This window comes from Nanorana parkeri, unplaced genomic scaffold (assembly GCF_000935625.1).
Source record: "Nanorana parkeri isolate BGI_ZX_2015 unplaced genomic scaffold, ASM93562v1 scaffold162, whole genome shotgun sequence".
Classification (NCBI taxonomy): domain Eukaryota; kingdom Metazoa; phylum Chordata; class Amphibia; order Anura; family Dicroglossidae; genus Nanorana; species Nanorana parkeri.
In genome coordinates this window covers 299512-323115 of record NW_017306430.1, presented here as the reverse complement: position 1 = coordinate 323115, position 23604 = coordinate 299512, and the positions used below count along the sequence as shown (strand labels likewise).

General features: G+C 43.1%; 1 protein-coding gene across 2 annotated transcripts in view; it reads right to left on the bottom strand.

Annotated features, from left to right (window-relative positions):
* Window positions 1–23148, bottom strand: part of PDLIM5 (PDZ and LIM domain 5) — a 149905-nt gene extending 126757 nt beyond the window's left edge. Inside the window, exons 1-2 of one of the 2 annotated variants that reach the window (XM_018554498.1) lie at window positions 23006–23148; window positions 7157–7300 (exon numbers count right to left, since the gene is read on the bottom strand). In XM_018554498.1, coding sequence (XP_018410000.1) covers window positions 7157–7252 — 96 coding nt within the window. In that variant the 5' untranslated portion in view covers window positions 7253–7300; window positions 23006–23148. The remainder of the gene's footprint in view (window positions 1–7156; window positions 7301–23005) is intronic. The other variant, XM_018554499.1, reaches the window with a different exon arrangement.
* Window positions 23149–23604: the final 456 nt, after the last annotated feature.

The window sequence follows — 23604 nt, the reverse complement described above, 5'->3', positions numbered from 1 at the left end:
AAAAAAAAAAAAAAAAAAGGGAAGCTCACATCAAAAACACAAAAAGTATAAACATTTGAATTATTTCAATCCCTAAGTTTAATAGCTAATGAAAGAGCTGATTTAAAGTAGCCTAGCCAACAGATTTAATTGCTTTGCTCTGGCTCACGTATGACAGTTTACCACCTGGTAGCCAGGTCAACTAAAAAAAAAAAATAAAAAAAAATAAAAAAGGTAAGAAAAATGTACAGATCTAAAACAAATAGAAACGACATGTAGATCACACCAGATGCAGTAGTGATGCAGTCCGCTCGGTTTTGCAGCTGCAACTAAAACGTATCACAATGCTTTCCTATGGTATTTCTTGTGCTCTGTTCACACTAGTGCAGTCTGGTCCAAATGCATTGGAACACACCTGAAATCCAATTTTGAGCACACCAAAAAAAAACGCATCGTGGCAAAATGCATTGCACTGCAGCTGCATGCGGTTCTGATGCAGTTCTGGCGTGAATTAGCCCTAAGTAAACTGTTCCTGTCCTTAAGTAAACATATGCAGGCTTATACAGTAGAAAAATAGGAACACAAAAGAAAAGCCCACACTTCAGGACTTCATGCTATCATTTTTATGGGTCGTTTTCACATGATTATGAAGAGTTCACTTATCTAGAACCCTCCACCGATTCAAATGAAAAGTACAAAAAAAAAAAATGAATAATCCAGAATATTGAATATTGGCAGGTCACTTCCTGTAGGTGCTGGTGATGTCATTGGCCTCACTGCAGTACACTAATCTTTCTCAGGATCCTAAAAAAAGGCCCAGTGACATCACACTCATCCAAAAGCCATGGTGCAAGGCGAGTATTTTTCTTCTATTTATAATGCCTTTTATTTAGCATTTTTTTTTTTTTTTTTTTTAAATCAAAGTTGGGGCCCAGAGTTGTGGACCTCACATTTTTATGCAAAGTCTGCAATCATTTCACTACAGAGCTGCTGAATTCACCCTGTGCTTTTGCAGCTTCCCTCTTCTTTGATTGATCGGAAAACTGCTGCCATTGCCAACCTCTTTTTAAAGCTAGTTGCCCGACTGTTTCTGGCTGTAATACTTTGAGTCACATATACCATGATGATAAATCAGAGAGCGGTTTAGTGACTAGCCAATATAAGGAAATCTATGAGTGGAAGAGAAAGCAGAATGGCTCACCAGACCGGTAGAAAGATACCAGGAAAGAGAAAATAAGGTACATGGAAAGAGTGGGAGAAGCAACTCGCTATGCCATCTCAAGTCACTCCTGAAATTCCAGAAGATCAACTTTGTAATTGGGTAACTAAGTAAATTAAAGGGTAGCTACCACGATTTCCAGGTAACTTGCCATGTATGCTATATAAAACCATATGTTTTATATAGCATACTTTAAATATGTAAAACACATCCCAAATAGGCGCATTTTATGCTCGTTTAAGCACCTTTTTTTTGTTCACTGAAACGCGCGTTCGACGCTCGTTTTTTAACCTCCTTTGCGGCACGTTTTTTTTTTTTTTCTCCTCTTTTTAAATTTCCAGCCGGTTCCGCCTCCCTGCGACGCGGGCGCTCGCAGGGGATGGAGCCCGGAAGACGGCAGCAGCCAGAGCACACAGCGAAATACGTCCAGGTGGTAACCAGGCCCATAGGGATTCATAGGATTTCACTGCTTGAGCGTTCTTCAGCGCTTCGATCAGCGCTGAAAAACGCCCAGGTGTGAACCCAGCCTTAAGGAATGTATTGAAGCACAGGGATCTGTTTTATAGCTGGTCATGATTAACTTCAGAACCCATCTATGTGGTACTGTTATGCACACTCCAGTGAGGTAATATGTTATCAGTATGAGATCAAACCGATGGCAAAGGAGAAACTGTCAAGACTTCCATTTAAATTTTATCTCTAACTACCAGGCCTACAGCCATCCTCAGACTGAGCAGGTTACGTTAAATAGCGAGCAAACAATCATAGGTAAGCCTGCACATTTACGATCATTTAAGATGAAATATTCAGATTCTTGCAAAGCCCACTTGATGGTTTTCTTTAAAATCCCATAAAGTACTTAAACAGTTCAGAAACAAGACATGCTATAGCATGTAAAAGGGAGAGGCTTTTTTTTTTTCCCAGTCAAAATGGGTGTGTGGAAATCTGCCACAGACACACATGAAAGTAAAAAGAAACACAATTATATTGTTGAAAACTAAAATGGATTTATACAACATTCATTACTGAAATTACAGCCCAGTTTGAAGTAACAATTTATGGGACTTGACAGTTCTTTTGGCTTTTCAGCTCTGACTGGGCTGTGTTCTTGCTACCAGCTCAGTACTCCTATCTTTCCTGCATGCTATACTCCCACTTAGGCCTCATTTCACACAAGAAACGACTGGCATGTACAGCTCCGTGCACGGCCGCATCGGGCAGCTCCCGGGAAGGACAGGTGCTGCATGTGGTTAGTACACAGCCCCTGTCCTCTCTGCGACTACGCGGCCGTACGCCACCCTACACTCACCCCAAGTGCAGGTACGTACAGGTGCGGGTGTCCCGGCTCGGACGCAGACAGGATCCATCCTATCAACTTATGAGCATGTGCATCCGCACGGATGTGCAGGGTAAACGTAGGGCGGTGTACGGCCACGTAGTCCCATAGAGAAGGACAGGGGCTGCCTCATACGGCCGTGCACGCAGAAGTAAATGCCGGCTGTTTCTCGTGTGAATGAGGACCAGGTCCTTCTGCTTTCTATGCATGTTATGTCTGCATCTGGAAGTTAAGTGCTCTTTGGGTTAAACACTTAAACTAAAATCATGATTTGTGTTAAATTAAAACATGTCACAGATGCCCTTAGAAACAGCAAACGCAAATGCTAAACCAGTTTTTACTACATGTTGTAATGCTGTTGCACACAGCGAGGCCCCATTTATTATCAAGGTGGGGGGGTTATATCTGCGCAGCAATCACTGAAGAAGTTTGCACGGGCGGAATCGCGGCATCTGGCTGGAGCGACTGGGGGGCCATTAGAAAAGAATGGCACCGTCAGCGCAATCAGCAGTGGGGTGCGATTCCATTAATGTGCAGCGATCTGTGCGGTTTCATGCACGATCCCTAGTGTGAACCTGGCCTTAGTGTCTAAGTATGTGAGATTGTACAAGTAGCACTCATCCCAGTGCACCGATTCGGAGATACAATTTTGTGTACTGTATTACAAATACTGTGATATCCTACTCACGTGAACAAGAGAGAGCTTTTTTTCACAACAGAATCTAGCTATGTTACTGCAACACATTATAGCACCTCTGCAGGTAGCCTTAGCTATCTGAATTCATATCTACTAGCCCTACTACTCCAAAGCTAAGGAAAAATTCAACTAGGTTGATTCAGTCGTGTAGCAGCCTCCACCAGCCGCTGCTGGTGGGTTCAGGAGGCAATACTGTCAGCCCCTGAATGCAGCTTTTTTGTTATCCCAGTGGGTATGTTCCCCACATGGTTTCGAGTGCGGTTCCAAACATTGCAATGCTCCTGTTTGACAAGAGTGTCAACATGTCAAATACGACATGCTGGCTTGATTCTAAACAAGGACTAAAGAAATTAAACCATGAAATAAATTCCTAGAAACAAGATGGAAACATCTATATAAATTAGATTAAAAAGGAGAACTATGGGATCAGTGTTTTTCCCCATAGTTCTCCTTAGGGTAACGGGAGGACACAAACTAGTGTCCTCCCGTTACCCTATTTGCATTTTAAAACTAGTAAAAATTTCAGTATTTGGTCTCTGTAGGCTGAGTGCAGCATGTCTGCCATGGTGGGAATCCTCAATTGGACTGGTACTCACACTGTTAATTTTGATGGAACCATCTGTAAGCAACTTCCACCGCTGTATTTACCATCAAGCACAAAGCTGAAGTGAACTCTAGTTATACCCAATACTTGTGCGTTTGTTAATGACTAGCAGCATGTCAGAGACTTGACATGAACCTGTGCTTTGCCCATGTAGGGCAAAATATTAATAGGTTCACCTTGATGCCCCCCTCCCTAGCTGCACATGCGTATTTTTTTTCTTAAGACATCCACTTTTCTTAACTCTTCCACCACTGTTTAGCTGTCAGGAGTGAAGATTGGCAAGCCTTGAGGAAAAACTCTAATTTGCTCCAAATGGAGATGCCAGGGGGGCGGGGACTTTCCCACCCACATGTAGTAATACCGGACCAATCCCCAAACAGGAGCTGTTTGTCTAAACAGGTCTGAAGTCCAGTTACTTTATTATGCACAAGACAACACACACACCTGCAGAGTGAAACATTCTTCTTATTTTTGGACCTCACCCTCGAAGACACTGCAGCTCAGTCAGAGGATGTCAGCAATAGAGGCAGTTCAGTCAAACCAGAAAGCAGTGGGCCGGACTAGGTCTGGCCAGATGCTGATTGACAAGCTACAGTCTTGCCAATGAGCAGTGACAATGTAGATACCCACACTGCCAGCAACCTGCTACATCTTCTTACCCCACTGTACTGCACGCAGGCTCAGCTTACATAAGGGTAAATTCTGCCCCGAATTTAAGCACACATTTCTTTTAACAGAGGAGGTCAGAGTTCTACATGTTGTGACTGGAGATGAATCAAACAGAAATGGAGATCCAGCTCAGATAGGAAATATTTATGCATTGTGTATATTCAGCTTATTTACATTTTCTTCTAATATTAAAAAGTGTGTAAGTTGTACAAGGGTATCTCTACATAAGAAAAATGTCCCCCCAACTACAGTCAAACAAGGAAAAAAACAGCGATATGAAGATTCCATGTGAACCAGCCTTACACCAGAATAAAATAAATAGTAATAATAAATTATTATTATTATTATTATTATGGCCATACAGCAAAAGATAAACAAGGCTGATTATTAATTTCCCTGAAAACATTCAGCAGCAGTCTGCTACTACAACTCAAAACTCCCTGCTCATATTTGCAGAAGGCCACCTCCCTTCTTGATCCACTGCGTATGCGTATCACCTTTCCGCTCACCTCTAACAAAAGCAGTGCTCAATGCCCAAGTTGCAGTCACCATGTCTAAGCACTGCCAAAAAAGAGGCATGCCAATACCCGTGGGGCTGAAGTGGTGGACTAAGACTCTTTAAGATTGTGCAATATTCTAATCATTTAAATTTGCAGACCTGAGGATACCCAAGGTCAGTATAGCTGACAACAAGATCCACTAATTGGTTTACGGCTTCTGAATTCTTTATAGGAAGCAGTGATGACACGGAAACAGTAATATAAAAGCTTGTTCCCTGTAATTCAACAGTAAAATGTCAGACATATATTTGTACAAAGGCACAAATTAAAAAAAAACTGCATAAATTATTCAGAGGTCTGAGGCAAAGTTTCCTTTTTACGTAGGAAAAGTAAACTGAACAACAGGAGATAAATGCAGTCAGACTAATCCCATTTACTTGGCAAATGACAAAATGTCCTCATACTAAATGGTAAATTGTTTGGAGTAAACCCAGAAGCAGATTATATAAGCCATCATAAGCACAATGATCTAAACAATATACTGTGGAGAGATAACAATGTGTACTACCAATACTCATTTCTAAACAACAACAAAAAAAGTATTTTATGCCGGATTAAAGGCCTCATTCACACACAACGCAAGCAAAATTGTATATTGCATATATACGCGTCTATACGAGCGTATATGCGTGCACTGCATGCAATCCCAGAATGCATCAATCGTAATGGAATTTTTAATGTGCTGTGCGCGTATATGCGCAGAAATATGCTGCCCGGACGCATCTCTGTTCCATTCTGTTTTTGCGCATATATACGCTACGCAAATATATGGCTCCATAAGCGGCTGTGTTTATGGAGCCATTTATTTGCATATGGCACAATACGCACGTATATGCGCGGCAATGTGAATGAGGCCTAAAGCTCATTTAACCACTTGCTGACCGGGGTGTTTACACCCCCCTTAATGGCCAGGCCATTTTTCAGTATTCGGCATTGCGGTACTTTGACATTTATTCAGTCATGCAACGCTGTACTGAAATTAATTTTATACCATTTTTTGAGGGCACAGAGATATCTTTTGGTGGTATTTAAATCAGCACTGAGGTTTTTATTTTTTACTATATAATGAAAAAAGGGCTGAACATTTTTGACACACACACGCGCATTTGGTAAAATATAAAAGACGGGGTCACGTCGGGTAAATAGACGCCAAACATGTCAACATTTAAAATTGCGCGCACCCACGAAATGCAGAAAACTACCATACCCAAAATTGACCATAGGCGACGCTTTAAAAGCTGTTACCGCCCCCCGCGCCAATCAGCCCCCCTGCCTGAGAGCCACACAGCCCCCCCTTTGCGCATTATCGCGAGAAGTCGCCGGCCATTGTTATTCAATGGAGCGGTTCTAATGTACATCTCCATGTCGCCCATCACTGTCGCTTCAGCAGGACCCTTTTTCCGCGGATGTCGCGTGATTTTTCTATTTTTCAATGCAGCCCGACGTTGAAGGTTGTGCGATCTTTGCTGGAACGTCGCCCCAGACAGTCGCGCTATCCCGGCCCCGCTTGTAAGATATGTCGCTTGGAGTGAATTGGGGCCTAAGGCAGTGATGTTTAACGTTTCTTAAACCCGAGTGCCCGAACTGCAATACAGTACTAAACTTATTTTCAGCGCTGGCACTTTGAGGTAAATAAATTGATTTTGTGTCGCAGTTTGGGCACTCTGGTTCAAAAAGGTTCGCCATCACTGTTCTAGGAGGAACTTGCAGCCTAGGACTGGGATAACATCTGCTTTAACAGGAAGAGAATACAAGTAAATAACAGCACATCTATCCTTGAGAGGAAAGGCTGCACCATCAGAACAGCTTATGATTGGGAATTTATATTTCTTACAAATCTCAGCTCCTGACCAGCTCATGTTCAGGGTTAATGATTGCTGTATAAAAATAGGATTTTAAAATAACAGAACAAAATGACTTTTATTGCATGTCTTTACCCATGCCAATACCTTGTGTCTGCAATAGGACTTCACAGTTTTACATTTATCATCATATCTAAGCAGTGCTATAAATAACAGTACCACTCTGAAGCAATGTTATGCGTGACGTACATGGCATCACAACACACGCTCCTGATATCAGTTATGCTTACCCTGGAGATAGTGAGAGGCATGTTAAAGTCTTTGCCACCTTGAAGTCTGAAGCCCCAGGGAGCTGGGCCAACCAGAGATACACTGTAGTTGCTCATTTTATCTGAAGTTTACAGAAAAGCAGATTTTCCAGAATTTTGCACAACCTACAAGAAAAAAATAAAAAATAAATATTAGGTGGGAAAAAAAAAGACAATCATTTTGCATACTATTATAAACAAATGTGTTGCATTGTAAAACAATGGGCTTAAAATGTTATACAGTGCCGGCAAAAATCTCTGAATCTACCAGCTTCCTTTAACCTCTATACACAGTATTACTCACACAGAGAAGCCAAGTACAGAGCACTATATTGATATGTAGTCAACCAGCAGTTTGCACAGTGAAAGACGCATCACACTGAGGACTCTGCCCTGTTATACTGCATGTACAATCACAGGCTAGGTACAGGTTGGTGTTTAATTTGTGCTGCTTCAATGATCTCTAAAGAATAGAGATCAAAACACCTAACATTTTGTTTTTTACGGGGGTCATGTAACTACATTAACTTTCACTTCATTGCTTTTTAGAAGGGTTGTTCATGAGGTCCAGGGAAAGACCAGAGCGATCCTCTGAGGTACATCCGTGCGGCAATCGCAGGGAAAAAAGGTAGATGTCCCTTTGCGCGGCCGTTTTAGAACAGGGGAAACCGTGCGGTCGAAAATAATGGCACCCACAGCGCGATCATTGGTGATGGGCAACTCTGTGACCGTGCTGCAATCTGCACGGCATTGTGCACGGTCACAGATCGCCCAGGTATGCACTGGCCCTAAGGCGGGTTTCTAAGGGTCAGTTCACACCAGCTCCAGTACGATTCGCTGCTGGAATGCACTGGAGCGCATCCCGGCAGGCTTCCTGCGTTCAGGGGCGGTGCATTGAAGTCAATTAAACCGCAGCCACGTCCCCTGCCCGCAGTGCGATCGCCCACCCCAAAAACGCGTGGCACAACAATGACTGCGTTCCAGTCTAGTGCGCTCTAAAAAAATGCTGCAAGCACTATCGTGCTGGATGCACCGGAACGGTGTGACAGGCCCCTAGATGCCAATCAATCATTCTCTGGACAGCTGTGTCCCTTACACTTGTCAGACCGCCCCTATCCTGCCCGTGTCCCTTACACTGTCACAGCCCCTATCCTGCCGTGTCCCTTACAGTGTCAGACAGCCCCTATCCTGCCCGTGTCCCTTACAGTGTCAGAGCCGCTATCCTGCCCGTGTCACTTACACTGTCAGACAGCCCCTATCCTGCCCGTGTCCCTTACACTGTCAGACAGCCCCTATCCTGCCCGTGTACCTTACACTGTCACAGCCCCTATCCTGCCCGTGTCCCTTACACTGTCAGACAGCCCCTATCCTGCCCGTGTACCTTACACTGTCACAGCCCCTATCCTGCCCGTGTCCCTTACACTGTTGGACCGCCCCTGTCAGACAGCTCCTGTCCCACCCGTGTCCTTTGCTGTCTCACTGCTCCTTTCCTGGGCTGCTGGCAGGATAGCAGGGGGGGGGGGTCGCCAAAGCAGCATCCGCTCAACAATACAATTTCACTTTTGCAGTATTGCAACAGCTTTTATGAGCGACAGATGCCTGTAAAGAATGAGCACTAACACGGCAAATCAATCACAATTTGTGTCTAATTGTACGCTGTGACTGTTCACTGAACGCAGGAGATTGATAAATCGTCACCCACTGTGTGCGAAAGCCAGCAATACAATTATCTACAACTGACTCACTAGGAATACTACATTAGAGTTCATCTCTAGTTCAGCTTTCTAATACAATATGATTCCAGGAAAGAAATACTTCTATATCACCAAAATGAAAAACAGATCATGTGCAAGAATAGAACAGAGACAGCGTGTTCGTCCCTCTGCAGTTGTAAGTCAATTTTATTTTGTTGGCATTACTGCAAATGGATAACCCGAGAAACGTGGCTCCATAAAGATTTTAGCATGCCTCAAAAACGCAAAAAACTCCTAATCCTATAAAACAAAAACAAAGCTTCTGTGGTTCATTCAAGTTTTTTGTAGAAGAAATGTATACGAGATTGCAGATGGCAGAGGATGAACAGGAAATTAGTTTTAAAAGGCTGCCATACGATGCTTGAACTGCAGGCCCTAAAATGCGCACACACAACCCACAAACCCTGCATGCGTTTTGACACTCAGGTTTGTCCTTACCTATGCATTCATGTTTAAAAATAGGACAAAACAGGCAGACAGCCAGAAGAAGAAAAAAGTGTTTGTCTCAGTCCATCAATCCTTCTTACAGCGGTCTTACGGGGCTGTGCACAGCAGTCTTTGGCATTCCAGTGACTGCCCGCTTGCAATGATTAAACAGGTATACATTTTATGGGAAGCTGAAAGGCTTTGATTTATGTTTCCAATTTAGTGAAAAGAACTGATTCTTATTTCTATTATAAAAGGTCAATATATTTCATTTGAACACATAGGACTAAAAGTGATCTGTTTAAAAATGAGCTATTCAGCATGTATTGCCAGCTGGCCATTGGAAAGTGTATGTCCCACTGTGAGGTTACAGATGTTGTCCCTCTCTGCAGGAACAAGAGTCCAGCTTCCACCTGCAGAGAGGATTAATAGAGCAGGTGCTGAGAGCTGGGAACGGAACGCTCCCAATAAACCGACAATCTGTTCTACACCACCCAAAACCTGTCTCCCTTTTCATTCTTTGGCTCTGCAAAGTTTTCCACATCACTGCACCCAAAAAAATATGTAAGTTTATTTGATAACCATCCATCTTCTGCCTTCTCACACATTATTCTGTCTTACCTCTGCTTTTACCACGGTGACTGATTTCATAGGCCTTATATTCTGGATAGTTAAAGCCACACTAGGCGTGTAAATTATAATTCTTTTAGCAGTAAACATATAGGACCTTTTAAAGAATAGTGATGGAAATATACTGTATATGTTTTGGTAACTAATAGACACAATATTTTAGGATGAAATGGTTTATTTGGGGATTTCATTGCCTTGGTTAATTTCAAACATGAAGCAGTTTAAAGCTTTAGGATGTGCTCATCAGGGAGATATATAAACAAACACTCGCGATAACATGTCCATAGTTAGATGACTGATGTTGCCATACAGTCAAGAAACAATTGAATGTTGAGGGCAGTATTTTACCCGTCCTGAAAGCTATTGCTCTCTTGAGAAAAGCTGGCATTGGTGGCCGAAGCAAATGTGGAAAAAACATGGCACTACAGCTCAGTCCTACCACTCTGAGGAATCTATGTTGGTCATCACCTTGCATGACTTATAAACATGAGGAGTCTCTCAACAAGTCCAAAATAGCTAGATCAAGACACCTCAAAACTGCATGATTTTGGCAATCTGACCCTTCTGACCACCATTTCATATATATAAAGACTACACATTAATCATTTCCCATTTAGTGTCCTTAAGGCTGAGTTCACACCTAGGCGTATCGAATATGCGTGTGTGTCGCGCGATTTGCGGTAAAAACCGCGTGCCAAATGTGCATTTCCGAGGGCTACTTGGCTGTATCCCAATGGAAACGCGCGACAAAAACGCCCCACATAAGCTCCTGTACTTCTTTGGGCATAGGGCGTTTTGTAGCGCGTTCATACGGCCCGTAATACGCCCAGGTATGAACCATACCTATAGGAAATAATGGAATTTCGGTGTTTGAGCGTTTTGCAGAGCGTTCGAACGCGCTACAAAACGCCCAGGTGTGAACCAGCCTGAAGGTTTAGCACACAATGATGGTAAATTACAATTTTAGTGCAGCTTTTTTTTAGCTCAATGAACATGAAAGGGTGAACTAAGCCCAAGGTTTAGTTAACCCTTTTAAGCCTGGCTTTTTGGAGGTGCACATGGCAGGTGCTCTCGTGCCACATTCCAGGTCACTTCTGGCCCTCTTGTGAACGACACCTAAAGACAATGTAACTGTCATTCTTAGTGCCTTCACTGCTGGGGGAGTCATTCACCAGGAACAAGCATGTTCTTATTAGCTCCCAACCCTTCTGTCTGCACATTTGTTCTAATCTTGGGGTGCTCACTAAAGTAGACGCGCACACACACACCTCAACTGCAATCTAGAACAATATGCACGGAGCCAGTTCCTGTGCCCAATGAGAGGCACCCTCTACTCAATTCAAATGGACTGCAATCAGCATTTAACATGAAGAATAATGCAGACTGTATTTACATGAAAATGTATGTGATCTATGGCACTGGCACCAGGCAGGAAGATGCATCCGTAAAGACATCTTTTTTCTATAATTAAAGGAGCCTAGGGCTAATTAACGCAGAACTGAAGCACTGTATCTGAAGCCAACGCCAGCATTGTCTGGGATCCAGGAACTCTGTTCTGCAGACAGAGCACATCACTGATTACTAATTAAAATAAATAAACTTGCGTCCATTAACTCACATTCCCTGAATCTAAACCATGGATTACTGGAAGTTTAGATTTTTTTTTTTGTTTGTTTTAATCTCAGTTTCCTACCTTGGCCACATTGTTTAACAAGAGTCCTCATCCAAAAGTCCACCAGCCTACCACAGCAATACATCTGTGCAACTAGTGTCTCCAATACATGTCACGTCTAGCCTTTTTCAGTAATATGTCAGCAGACAACAGTAGCTGAAAACCTCCACAAATCTATTCCAACAACTGGTTTACAAGGCATTCCATTGCTGCAATTTTACTTTTTCCAAACACATGCCATTATTCATTGGTCCTTTCCAAATATCTTTTGAAAACGCTCTTTTGTCATCGACTTCCTTTAGTGCACATGTGTCAAACTCAAGACCCAGGGGCCGAATCCGGCCCACCAGGCCATTTTATAAACTTCTGCTTTCAGATCTAGGTATTAAGTTATTACTAAAACCAGTAATAAATCGAATGCAGAGGCAATCATGATAAAGATTAGATACATTTATATAGTCTTACAGATACAACAGGCCCTTTGAGGGCAACCATAATGTTGATGCGGCCCACGATTAAATTGAGTTTGACATCCCTGCTTTAGTGGAAACTATTTTTATAAAAGCTTCTGTATGCTTAGTGCTTGAAACTAGGCAATGAAAAAAAATAATATACACACAGCCAGGCACTGTGACTGCAAGGGGTCTTGTCCAGGAACATAGGATGTCCTGCCAACAAAATTAGGGTACTCGAAAATAATCTCCTCGAGTGCCATTAATACAAATGTTAAGTGTACACCTAAATAAAGACAAAATATTTTAGGGGATGGATAAATATAGATGGGTAATAAGAGAAGCCCAGATTAATTAAAAAAAAAAGTGACACTTGAACACAGTTTGATGCTGTAGCTGTACCAAAGACCATTCTACAGTAAATGAACAGTCTGTGTTTACTGTGCTTGTAATGGTTTTAGTAGCACCATATTGAGGGATCATAGAAGTCAGATGTTTTTAACCTGTTTAATCTCAGGACCCACATTTGTCCTTGGCCATTAAGTCGCGACCCAACCAGACTGGGCGGTAGGTGCGATTACATGGTACAGCGATTTAATTGCAAGGGATTGTGCGATTAACACTCTACTAGTGTGAATGGGCACTCAAACACTAAGACAATCTCACGGACTCCAAAAAAAAATAAAAAATAATCATTTTAACAATCCATCCAGTTTCCGTACCTTACGAGAGCTGGAGCGGGTCCTCATCCTGGGGTCCAGTGTTGTCTGCGGTGCTGTGACGGAGCTCCATCCATATGTGCATTGCTTGTACAACCCCCTTGTCTGCCTTGTAGAGGTGTTGGGAGCCAGAATGTGACATCACTCCAGTCCAAGCACCTCTACAGGGCACATGAGGGAGTTGTAAGCAATGCACATATGGATGGAGATCCCTCGCACCCATATCGCCAGCCCAACCCACTTCAAGCTGACACTCGGTGCTGGGCAGCATATTTTGAATGGCTGTTTGGTGCGAGAACTGACAGTGTTGCCCTAGGGCAGGGGTAGGCAAACTTGGCTCTCCAGCTGTGCTGAAACTATAAATCCCATCATGCTTCTGCCTCTGGGAGTCATGCCTGTGGCTTGCAATGCCTTATGGGATTTGTAGTTTCAGCACAGCTGGGGAGCCAAAGTTGCCTACCCCTGTTCTAGGGGAAGGTCGAAGAGCCTTTCACCTAGCACAGTGGAAGGCACATGACAACCCACTTAACACAGGGTTACAACCACCTTTTGGGTCGTGGCCCACCAGTTAGGAACCACAGATCTTTTAAAGTATACAACATTTCTTTCTTCAGTTTTAGAGTGCTCATAACTAAAATTGTCTCCTGATGCGGCTTATTGTTGTCAGATTGGTAAATAATTGATGTAATTTATATCTGCACTATCACATTTGCCCACACCTTCCCTGACCAACAGGCCTTGGCAGTAGAACGATCAATTGGACTGGAAATTTTCAAAAGCCTTGCCTCCAGCAAGATCAATTGGGGATGTCCTCCCACTCTCTCCGTTGCATAGATATATATATATATATAAACACAAGCTGGTAATGAAAGATGCATGTTTATGGAAGGCTCTACAATGGTTTTACTTTTGCTTGTACCTTAAAGTAAATCTACAGCCAAAACTTTCTTATCCCCCCTCCCCCCCCCGTTTTGGCTCGACTAGCAGAGAACTAAAACCACAAAATGTTTGTTTGGGGGTTTTTTTGCCATCTGTGTCTCATTACAGAGATTTCCCCTTCACTTCCTGTCCCATAGACTTCACAGGAAGTGACAGGATAGCTTTCCAATGTGACAGAAATCCCTTCTTTGGGGGTCACAGGAACAAATGCCCCTATTTGAACATTTCCCCCCCCCCCCTTTATTCTTGTTATGGTAGTAACCCAATATTTTGGATTTAGCCCCAGTGACATAGGTGATCAGGACAACAAGAGAGCCAATCACCCCAACAGGGACATACACAGCAAAACCTAACAGTGGTTCTTTCCCCTGACCATTCTATCCAAATCTAAAAAAAGGTTTGACTTTAGTTCTACTAGAAGTCTGACTGAAAGATAATGTCTATGGCCATTTTGTGTAATTGTGTGGCTGCGCCTTTTTTTTTTTTTAGGAGAACTATTAAGAGTAAAAATTGTACTCTTCCTTACTTAGAGCCAGTATTGGGAAAGTATTAAGGCAGTGGGGTGGATCCCAACAATAGTCAGGATCTTTCTCGACTACAATGCAGCGCTGCGCTGTCAGCATATAGCGGGCAGTAGTCAGCTATATGCCGAGTTTGGGTCACAGGAAGACATTAGTAAATGTACTCCTTTGACCCCCCCCCCAAAAAAAAGAACGAAGGTCAAAAAAGATTTGACTATTGTTCTCTTTTAACATAGCCAAACCAATTGGGTGCATGGTGTTATTACTGAATATCTAAAATAGGAACGAGGGCAAACCCCAACACTGCAGGAGTGAATACTGAACACTAACTTGTCTGATCCATTTGCTCTTTCAGATAGCATCATCAGTTCCTGAACCCCCAAGCAGGCAGTCGCCCAACTCCAGTGAGCATAAAAAATGGTAGGCTAGGGAAAGGTACTCGGATTGCATTTAACCTCCAAGGCCTCATTCATGGAGATCGAGACACATAGGACCAAATCCCTTTAGTGGAGAAGCCACAGTAAAGGGCTGATTTAACGCGTTTGCACTGAATTTAGCTGTGCAAACGAAGTTCACATCGCATTACCACTAGGGCTGCAACAACTAATCGACATAATCGATTATAATCGATTGAAAAAGTTGTCAACTTTTTCAATAATCGATTAATCGGCTTCCGATCAGTTGGCCCTGTACACAGCTCCACACACGCTGCACCTCCTCCCCACCTCACACTCGTGGCTGCCAGACCCGCCCGCCTGCATCCACGCTCTTCACGCCGCACCTCCTCCCCGCCTCACACTCACCGCCCGCCCACATCCACGATTGGCACAGGGACGCGGGGAGATGTAGTAAGGAGGAGCAGGTGTGGGGGGATGACAGCCGCTGATAGACAGGTCCGATCTCAGAAGCAAGTTGCTGGAAGACTGCTCAGGTAAGCCTGAATTTTCCCACACATGGTAGTCTATAATGTATTGCTGGGATTTGTATTCCTCTATAGCTGATGGTACATTGTGCTGTATATTATACCATCAGCTATAGAGGACTGCAAATCCCAGCAATACATTATACACTGTATGTATAATGTATTGCTGGGATTCGTTGTATTCCTATATAGCTGGTGATATTCTGCATTGCGCTGTATAGAGGACTACAAATCCCAGCAATAATACATTATACAGTGCAATGCGGAATACCACCAGCTAAAGAGAACTACAAAACCCAGCAACAGTACATTATACAGCGCAATGCAGAATACCGCCAGCTATGAGGTACTATTGCTGGGATTTGTTGTAGTCCTCTATAGCTGATGGTATTCTGCATTGTGCTATATAATGTACTATTGCTGGTATTTGTAGTCCTCTATAGTCGGTGCCATTCTGCATTCATTGCTTCATAATTTTACACTTTCCTTTTCACTATATTGCACACCACACTATTTTTTTTCTTTTTTACTTCCACCGCTCCAAGCTTGCTCCTGTGATGGAGTGCAATCTCAATACAAACTAGTAGTCCATCACTGGAGCCATTTTTTAAAATTTGTTTTATTGTTTATCCGATTAACCGATTAATCGAACTTAATAATCGGCTAACTAATCGATTTTGAAAATAATCGTTAGCTGCAGCTCTAATTACCACCACCAGATGGAGTTTCCTATTGTCCAACGTGATGGTTATAACGACAGTTATAATATCCACAGCCTCAGTTTTCACACTAAAAAAGTGGATAGACTCCTACATGCTCAACCTTCCACCGCTACTTTGCAGGAATTACATTTAAATCCACTTAGAAACGACTTTCTTGAGAGTATAAAGGCACCCATTCAGCCTGAATACAAATGCAATCATGCTTTCTACAATGAATTCACAGTTTGCACGCCTCCCAAAACATTTTTCCACAAGAAAGCCCAAAGCTGCCGCTTACGAAAGTAGATCGTACTGTAACTTTATTCTGTTCACTTCAGCACTAGTTTGTAATGTAAATACATGACGCTAACCGCTAAGGGATTCTTGCGGTTTTACATTGACTAGGAAAGCTACTGTGAGCATATTGGCTAATTATATTCAATAAAATACTGTCAAACCGATGGGAAAAAACCCCACCAATAATGCAGTTAGGCACCTGGCCAAGATTCATGGAGAAGGATAAGGCAAACAGAGCATGTGCTCTCTGAAAACTGGTACTACATCTGGACCGGTGCTTATAACTGGTGGGCGGACTTCACATTCAAACAATATTCACTTGGATTTCCACCTACACTTTTTATGGGGTCAATTTAGCCTTGCTTCATAGTTTTATTGTCATTCAAATTTGCTTTGAGTGCCAGATATCTACAGCTTGCTATATTCAATGTTATATGTATGGGCAGGACAACTGCAATATTCAGAAAATTGTAAACCAGTAGCCAGGTCATTAAATTTAATGCCAGTGTTCCACAACTCAGAATATTGAATGCGACAGTGGCATTCCAGCCAAAACATGTTTGTTTTACATAGCGTTTGAAAGCATTAGGACCTCTGCCAGGTTTTATTGCCATATCCTGTTGGGGAGATTCCCTCCTCATTTCCTCTTCCAATTATAGTGGTCACCAGGACAGGACATGAAAGAAACCTCCTCAGCAGGTAAACAGGCAGCACAACAACAATCCTGTTCCAAACAATTCCCACACTATTAAAAACTACAAAATAGAACAGTCTGGAGACCAACTTTAAGCGCTCCCTTACCTGTGAAGAATTTACAAATGTCTGTTCAGGCTTTTAAAGACCAAAGATTGGTTTTACTTAGAAAAAAGTCTAAACAACTTAAACCGGGAGATGTTTAGCATCAAGAGATTCATGGCTTTCCAGCATGCAAGAATAGTTTGGAACAATGGAAAGCTGGACGATGCCAAGTGTATCTCCTGTGAGGACAAGGCCGTCATGAACCAAGCCTTCCTTGGCCAATAAGAGGACAAATAAGAAGCCAGAATTTCTGACTGTGTCTACCAATCTGGGATTTTTTCCGGTGTTCCCACCCACCGTCAGCACCTTCTGTTGATAGAATGTTATACTTTATTGCGGAAAATGCAACAAGGTGTGCTACAACCCAACAAAATGACCACAATAAGTGTGGACACCCAGGAGCTCAAGTACAGCAACCTCCCCCTCCCCAAAAATAGTCCTTAAAGCTAACCATACTGAGCCTGAATTTCGACCGATTCCTGATGAACAGTGAACGGTCAAATAGTGCAAGTATGTCATTGGATGGGGACACTGACCAAATAGAGCAGTTCCTGAATACAATAGTCAGCAGCAGGGATTCCTCTATCCACGCGGTTTAGCATGGCTTGGGGAACCCTAATACTTTCTACTGTGGGGCTAAATGAGAGAAATTTAACAGAGTATGGCCAGGAGCGATGATGCTTGGCTTGGTGCAAAAGCCATTCGCCCGCTCAAGCCACCACAGAATGGATTGGGAGGAAGGGGTGGCAGTCAGAGTTTTGAGCAGACTTGGGCAAACTGAGTTTGCACCAAGTCCAGCCTCATTTCTAATTGCCAGCTTGAGAGATGAAACTGCCAGGTGGTTTAAAGAACTCCAGGTAAAAAAAAAAAAGGATTATATACATACATACACACACGTTTTTTTGAAACCCTTACAGTGGGGCTACCCCTGCATGGCAAGGGTTAGGTGCTCATTTTTGCCTAGGGTCAATAATAAAGTTATACTCACCCGATTCTCCAAGCCAGCTGGCTGCGACAGCGCTCCCTTCTTCCCGTCTCTATATGCTGCAGCGATGGAACGTCGCTCACCCCTTCAGCGGTCTACGGTCCCATAAATCATCACATTATGTACACAGTGTATAGGACATGTGTATAGAATGTGATTTATGGGACCTCAGACTGCTGCGGAGGAGTGAGAGAGGCTTGAGAGCAAGTTGGCGCCGAGGATCAGGCGAGTATAATTCTTTTTTTTTTTTTTACCCTGGGCAAAAATAAGCACTTAACCCTTGCAATGCAGGGGTAGCCCCCCTGCAAGAGTTAATAAAACTTTTACCGGAGTTCTGCTTTAACGCTCCAGAATTCACCACTTAATTGACAGTTTTGGCTTGACTCACCTGTCAAGTAAAGCAGTAAAATGAAACCTATATCAACATTAAAAAGGTGGTTTTGACTTGGCAAGTATGCAGATTTTGTTTTTCTCTCGACCTACAATACAAGAACAAAAAACCTTCCTAACCAAACCAACTGCAGATCTGTATATTCAAATGCCCAGCGCAAATCATAAAATGGAACTTGGGGGAAAAAAATTAATGCAAAATAACACCATCACATAGCTTCACGAGGACAGAGTTAACAAATGTTTAGCATAATGCATTCCTAGTCATTTCATGCCAAAGGATTATGAAACCAAAACACACCCATTACCTGCCCTTCACTGCTCTGTCTGCATTTATCATATATTATATGGGCTGTTAAGCTATAAAATAGAAGTGCTACTATAGAGAAGGAAAGGTTACACACAAATGAGTTTCAAAGGCAGACACTTTTGGAGCATTTTATGGCCTTCTAGTTATGTGCATTCTAACACAGTCTCCTGGTTCCTTCTTTCCCATACCGTTCCCAAAACACGTACAGTTAGAACGGCTAGTGAGAAATAAAATAAGAGATATTTTTATTCTAAAAAAACTTAAAGAAAAGCCTAAACGGCACACCTGTTATGAATTGTCCCTGTAGCCTGCCACATTCCAATATTCATTTCTCAAATGTTTTCAGAGAGGGAAAAAAAAAAAAAAAGGAAGAAATTTTCATCTGTCATGTCTGTTGCCCTTTTGACTCCTTTCCCATCGCCCACTGGTTTTGCTGCCAATTAAAAAGCACGCACATTTCCCTTCTGCTAGATATCTCAAAGCTGCCTGCAACCTTATGTGTGGAACTTCCTTTCTAAAGACAAAAGTTCCAGCTCAGCACTGCAAGCACAATTAAAGAATAATAATGTTGCCAGTCTGAGGGGAAGTCATTGGAAAAGCTCTGGCTGTTTGTGACGGGGCAGTAAATGACATTGTATGGAGTAATTCCCAGCAATACATTATGACAAAAAGTCAGATGAATTCACACTGGAGCACAGGGATAGCTTTCCAAGGGCCTGTTCACACTACGTCCGGTTTCTGTGCTGACCTGATCCGTACGCTCCTGCGCTAAAAATGCATCCCAATGTATCCCTATGTGTTTTATGGGCTACAGTTCTCACGTACAGTTCGTTCAGGTTACGACAGAAAAATACTGCATGTCACATTTTGTCCGGTCAGGAAACGGTCCGTAAACACAAAACGCGTCAAAAACACTGCAGCTAACATACTGACAGCCCCACTCCAGCAAAAAAGTGGAGCGCATCACTGGAACACATCAAAAACGCGGCAAAACACAAAGCACCGCGTCTGCAGATCCGCACCTGAAACTCATGTCAACAGGCCCTTAAAGCAGAAGACATGTACATATTCACATACCTACAGCAGAGCAGTGCAAACCAGGCCCTTATGCCCCTGTGGTAAACAGAACATACGGTATGGTTTGCAGTAGAGCTGCAGCTAACGATTATTTTCAAAATCGATTAGTTAGCCGATTATTAAGTTTGATTAATCGGTTGCAGGGTTAGTCAAACTCCAGCCCGCCAGTTGTGGTGCAGCTACAAGTGCCATGAGGAATTGCAATACTCACAGCCACGACTCCCAGAGGCAGATGCATTCTGTGATTTGTAGTTCGCCACAGATGGAGGGTTGCTGTTTGCCCACCCGTGGTTTACAGGATATTAGGGCTGCAACTAATGATTATTTTCAGAATCGATTAGTTGGCCAATTATTATTTCGATTAATAAAAAAATAATGTGATCCTTCATTTAAAATAAACTATACAAATGCAGTGTTGCAAACAAAGTTTACTTCAGAATAAAACTGCATGCACAGTTTTTTGCAATCACACTGCACTGGAACACACAGCATTGTGGGCAGGCAGTGCAGGCAATCACACTGTGAGTGGTAGGCACGCTTGGGGTGTCATTGAAATTAATGGCACTGCAACGCACTTCCCACAGCAGAATTTCTCATGCCGAAACCGAAAATGACTTTTTTCCTACCTTTTAGAATTGTATTGTAAGCACATGGCGCTTGAATAGCTTCAGCCAGGGAATGACAGCTGCCACTGGCAAGATTCTGCAGAAGGCAGCTGTATTCACTGGATGTGAATACAGCAGGTAGTGGGCTGGTGCAATAGCCTGCTGGAGTAACACTTCCATGTATCTCACAGAGAGCACAATACACCCCCTGACAATTACGTAACCTGCTTCTAATGCATCTCCAGAAGGATGCAGCCATCTTTGTTTAGGCATCTACTTCATGGATTGAGATGTTCTTGGCTACGATCACATAGCTCAGCCCGTTGCAGCCTTTCACTTTGGGAATTGCTACAATTACAATGTTGCAGTGTCATCACTGAAGAAATGCTTCATCCTGGCTCTAGCAGACTAAGCACATCACCTCAGCCTAGGCACAGGCTGGCCATACACTACTCTATTTTTCTCGTTCAACCCATGGGCTGAACGAATACATAAATAAATAATAGGACAGATTCCTCCATCCGCACTACAAGGGTGTCGATCGAGGAATCCCCGCTGTTTGCATTGCGACAGCGGCCGCCAGCCTGTCAGACCACGCAAACAGAGTCAGAAGCTCATTGGCTGCCGGCCCAGTTCCTATTTCTGACTGGCTTCTTCAATCAGCTGATCATGGGATGCCAGCTGAAAGGGAGCCAGCAGCGGCACCCACTGTGCCAATTTCGGATGGTTACTCAAGAACTTGGGCATTTTTGTTTTAGCCAATTAAAGGCTAGTCACTGGGACTGTTCACATGCACAAAATCATGCAAAAAAAATGCATGTTATGCATGTTTTTCAGGTGCTCCCACTGAAGTAAATGGAGCTGAAAATTCTGCACATTGAGAAACCCACATACGTTTTCAAGCAACACATCACTCAGGTGTGGGCAGGCACCACTGAAAATAAGAGGATTCTGCATGATGAGTGTGGTCATGCTTTGGCAGAGCATGAAAAAAAAAAAAAACATCACACTAAGATGTGAATGGGGCCTAAATCATCAAAAGGTGGAAAAGAAAAATACGATTTCTATATACTGTATTGTGAAATATTAGAAATGTATCCATACAGGTACTGAAACACCCACCTTGATTCACAGTCATTTATTCCCAATTACATACAGTTTTGTCACCTCTGGTTTTAATACTCTTTCACATCAAACAGAGGTCCTAGAACCCATGACTTGTAGAGGTGACTTGGGAGTATCCCCAACTAGGATAGCTAGTTAGCTTATGGTGAGAAGGTAAAAAAAAAAGCCCCTTCCTTTCAATCTCTTTTCACATGGATGGTCCGATCGGGTCTACCCGTCGGTTTTTCAGGGGGACCCAATCTCATGCCCAATGCGAGTCTATGTGCAGCCAGGTGTAAATAGACACCTAAATGGACATGTGTCCGTTTGCACCAGACTCCAGTCAGGTCCAGAAAAACTAACTGTTTAGGACCTGTGCTAGAATGGGGGTAACCCGATGTAAACATCCATCTATATCCCATCGCACTCCTAACCGGAAAGATCCAAACTGATTGGAAGCGGGTGCTACGGTGACTGCGGATGGCACCGCACTTACATCAGTAGAAAATAAAGAGCGATCACTGGCACTCAAGGGTCAAGAAAATGTCAAACCTCCTTTATTGACATCTCAGAAGGTCTCACAATTTCTGAGGTGTTAATAAAGGATGTTTGACATTCTTGAACCTTGGAGTGCCAGTGATCTTTTTATTTTCTCCCTGATGTAAACAGACTCATAACCATTTGCATCCGACTTCCCATAAACCAGCATGGGGCTCGCCAGTTTTAGTTTTTTGCTCTAGCCCAAGATAGAGTTTAAAAAAACGGGACAAGCACAAATGTCACAGCAGTGACATCCATCTATGCACAGATCCTCTCCAGATTAACCCATGTGAAAGGTGCCTAACAGACAGAAAAGTGCAATATGATTTCCTATAAGAGATATGTACATGAAATACAAACAACACAGGTTTATTCCCCTTTATTCCTGCAAAAACACCCCACCAGAAATACACTGTGCTCAGGATTGAACGCAGACTGCAAAATAATGGGATTTCTTGAGTTGTATTGTGATTGTAATGTCTTCCTCATTGTAAAGCTGTGCAAAACTGTTGGCACTATATACATCCTGTATTATTATTATTATTATTATTATTATTATTATTATAAACAGTAACATTTTAAGAAACACACAAAAAACACTCAAGTGTGACTGGGGGCTTCAAGTAAATGTACACACGAAGCACAAACTTTGCACCCTGTTTTCATGTGTGTCATTACTCCCTCAGACTGTGCATTAGCAGGCCATTATCTCAATGACTGGTTCCCATTAGTGACAGTGATAAGGCAGACAGAGGAGACCTCTGCCCCGTACCCACAATCCCCCGGGGCCGATCAATCATCAGCCCCCACTCCATACAATGATTACCCCCAATGCACGTAGACCACATCAGACGTACACAAAGCACACACAGCCGCCCAGTGTGATTTCAGCACTTGATGTAGAAGCGGCCAGCTATCCCACAACTAAAGAGTGCGCGAAGTTCGCTCAGTAAATACACCTTGTAGTAGAAGCAGTGTAGCGGACCCACCTCTGAGAGAAGACGTGTGCCGTGCAGTGCCGATCACCGGTGCCAGAGCTGTCTGCTAAAGACTGCTTAGAACTTCCGCCTGTGGGTTTTATATGAGAGCTGCTCTCTTGGGTGTTCTCTTCCTCTGTCTACCTCACGCAGGGACTGTCCACTAACCCCTCCCAGAGAAAAGAGGGCGGCATAGTGCTGCTGCTGACAAGGGAGGGTGCAGTGAACCTGGCCAGGCCGGCGGGAGGGCGACGCCTCTCACTGCTAGGTACATGGCATGTTTATGGGCGTTGTGCCCCCTGCAGCCTTGCTCCTATCCCACTCACTACACCAATGTGACAGGCAATTCATATGTACTAAGTAAAAGAAAGTCCGCTCACATGCTTCCTGTCAGGTTCTCTTCCTGACAAGGAACAGACACAGTGAGAAGGAACACTGTCATATCTCTTTCATATTAGAGTTCCCCCTTTATCCTCAGTCATAAACCCCCCTTCACATCACAGTCCTAAACTACCACAAAATTCTAAGCCACCTCGGGGTGCCACAACACCCAGGTTAAGAAAGGCTGAGATTAAGTGACAGTAAACTAAGGAGTTAAATCTTAAAAAATG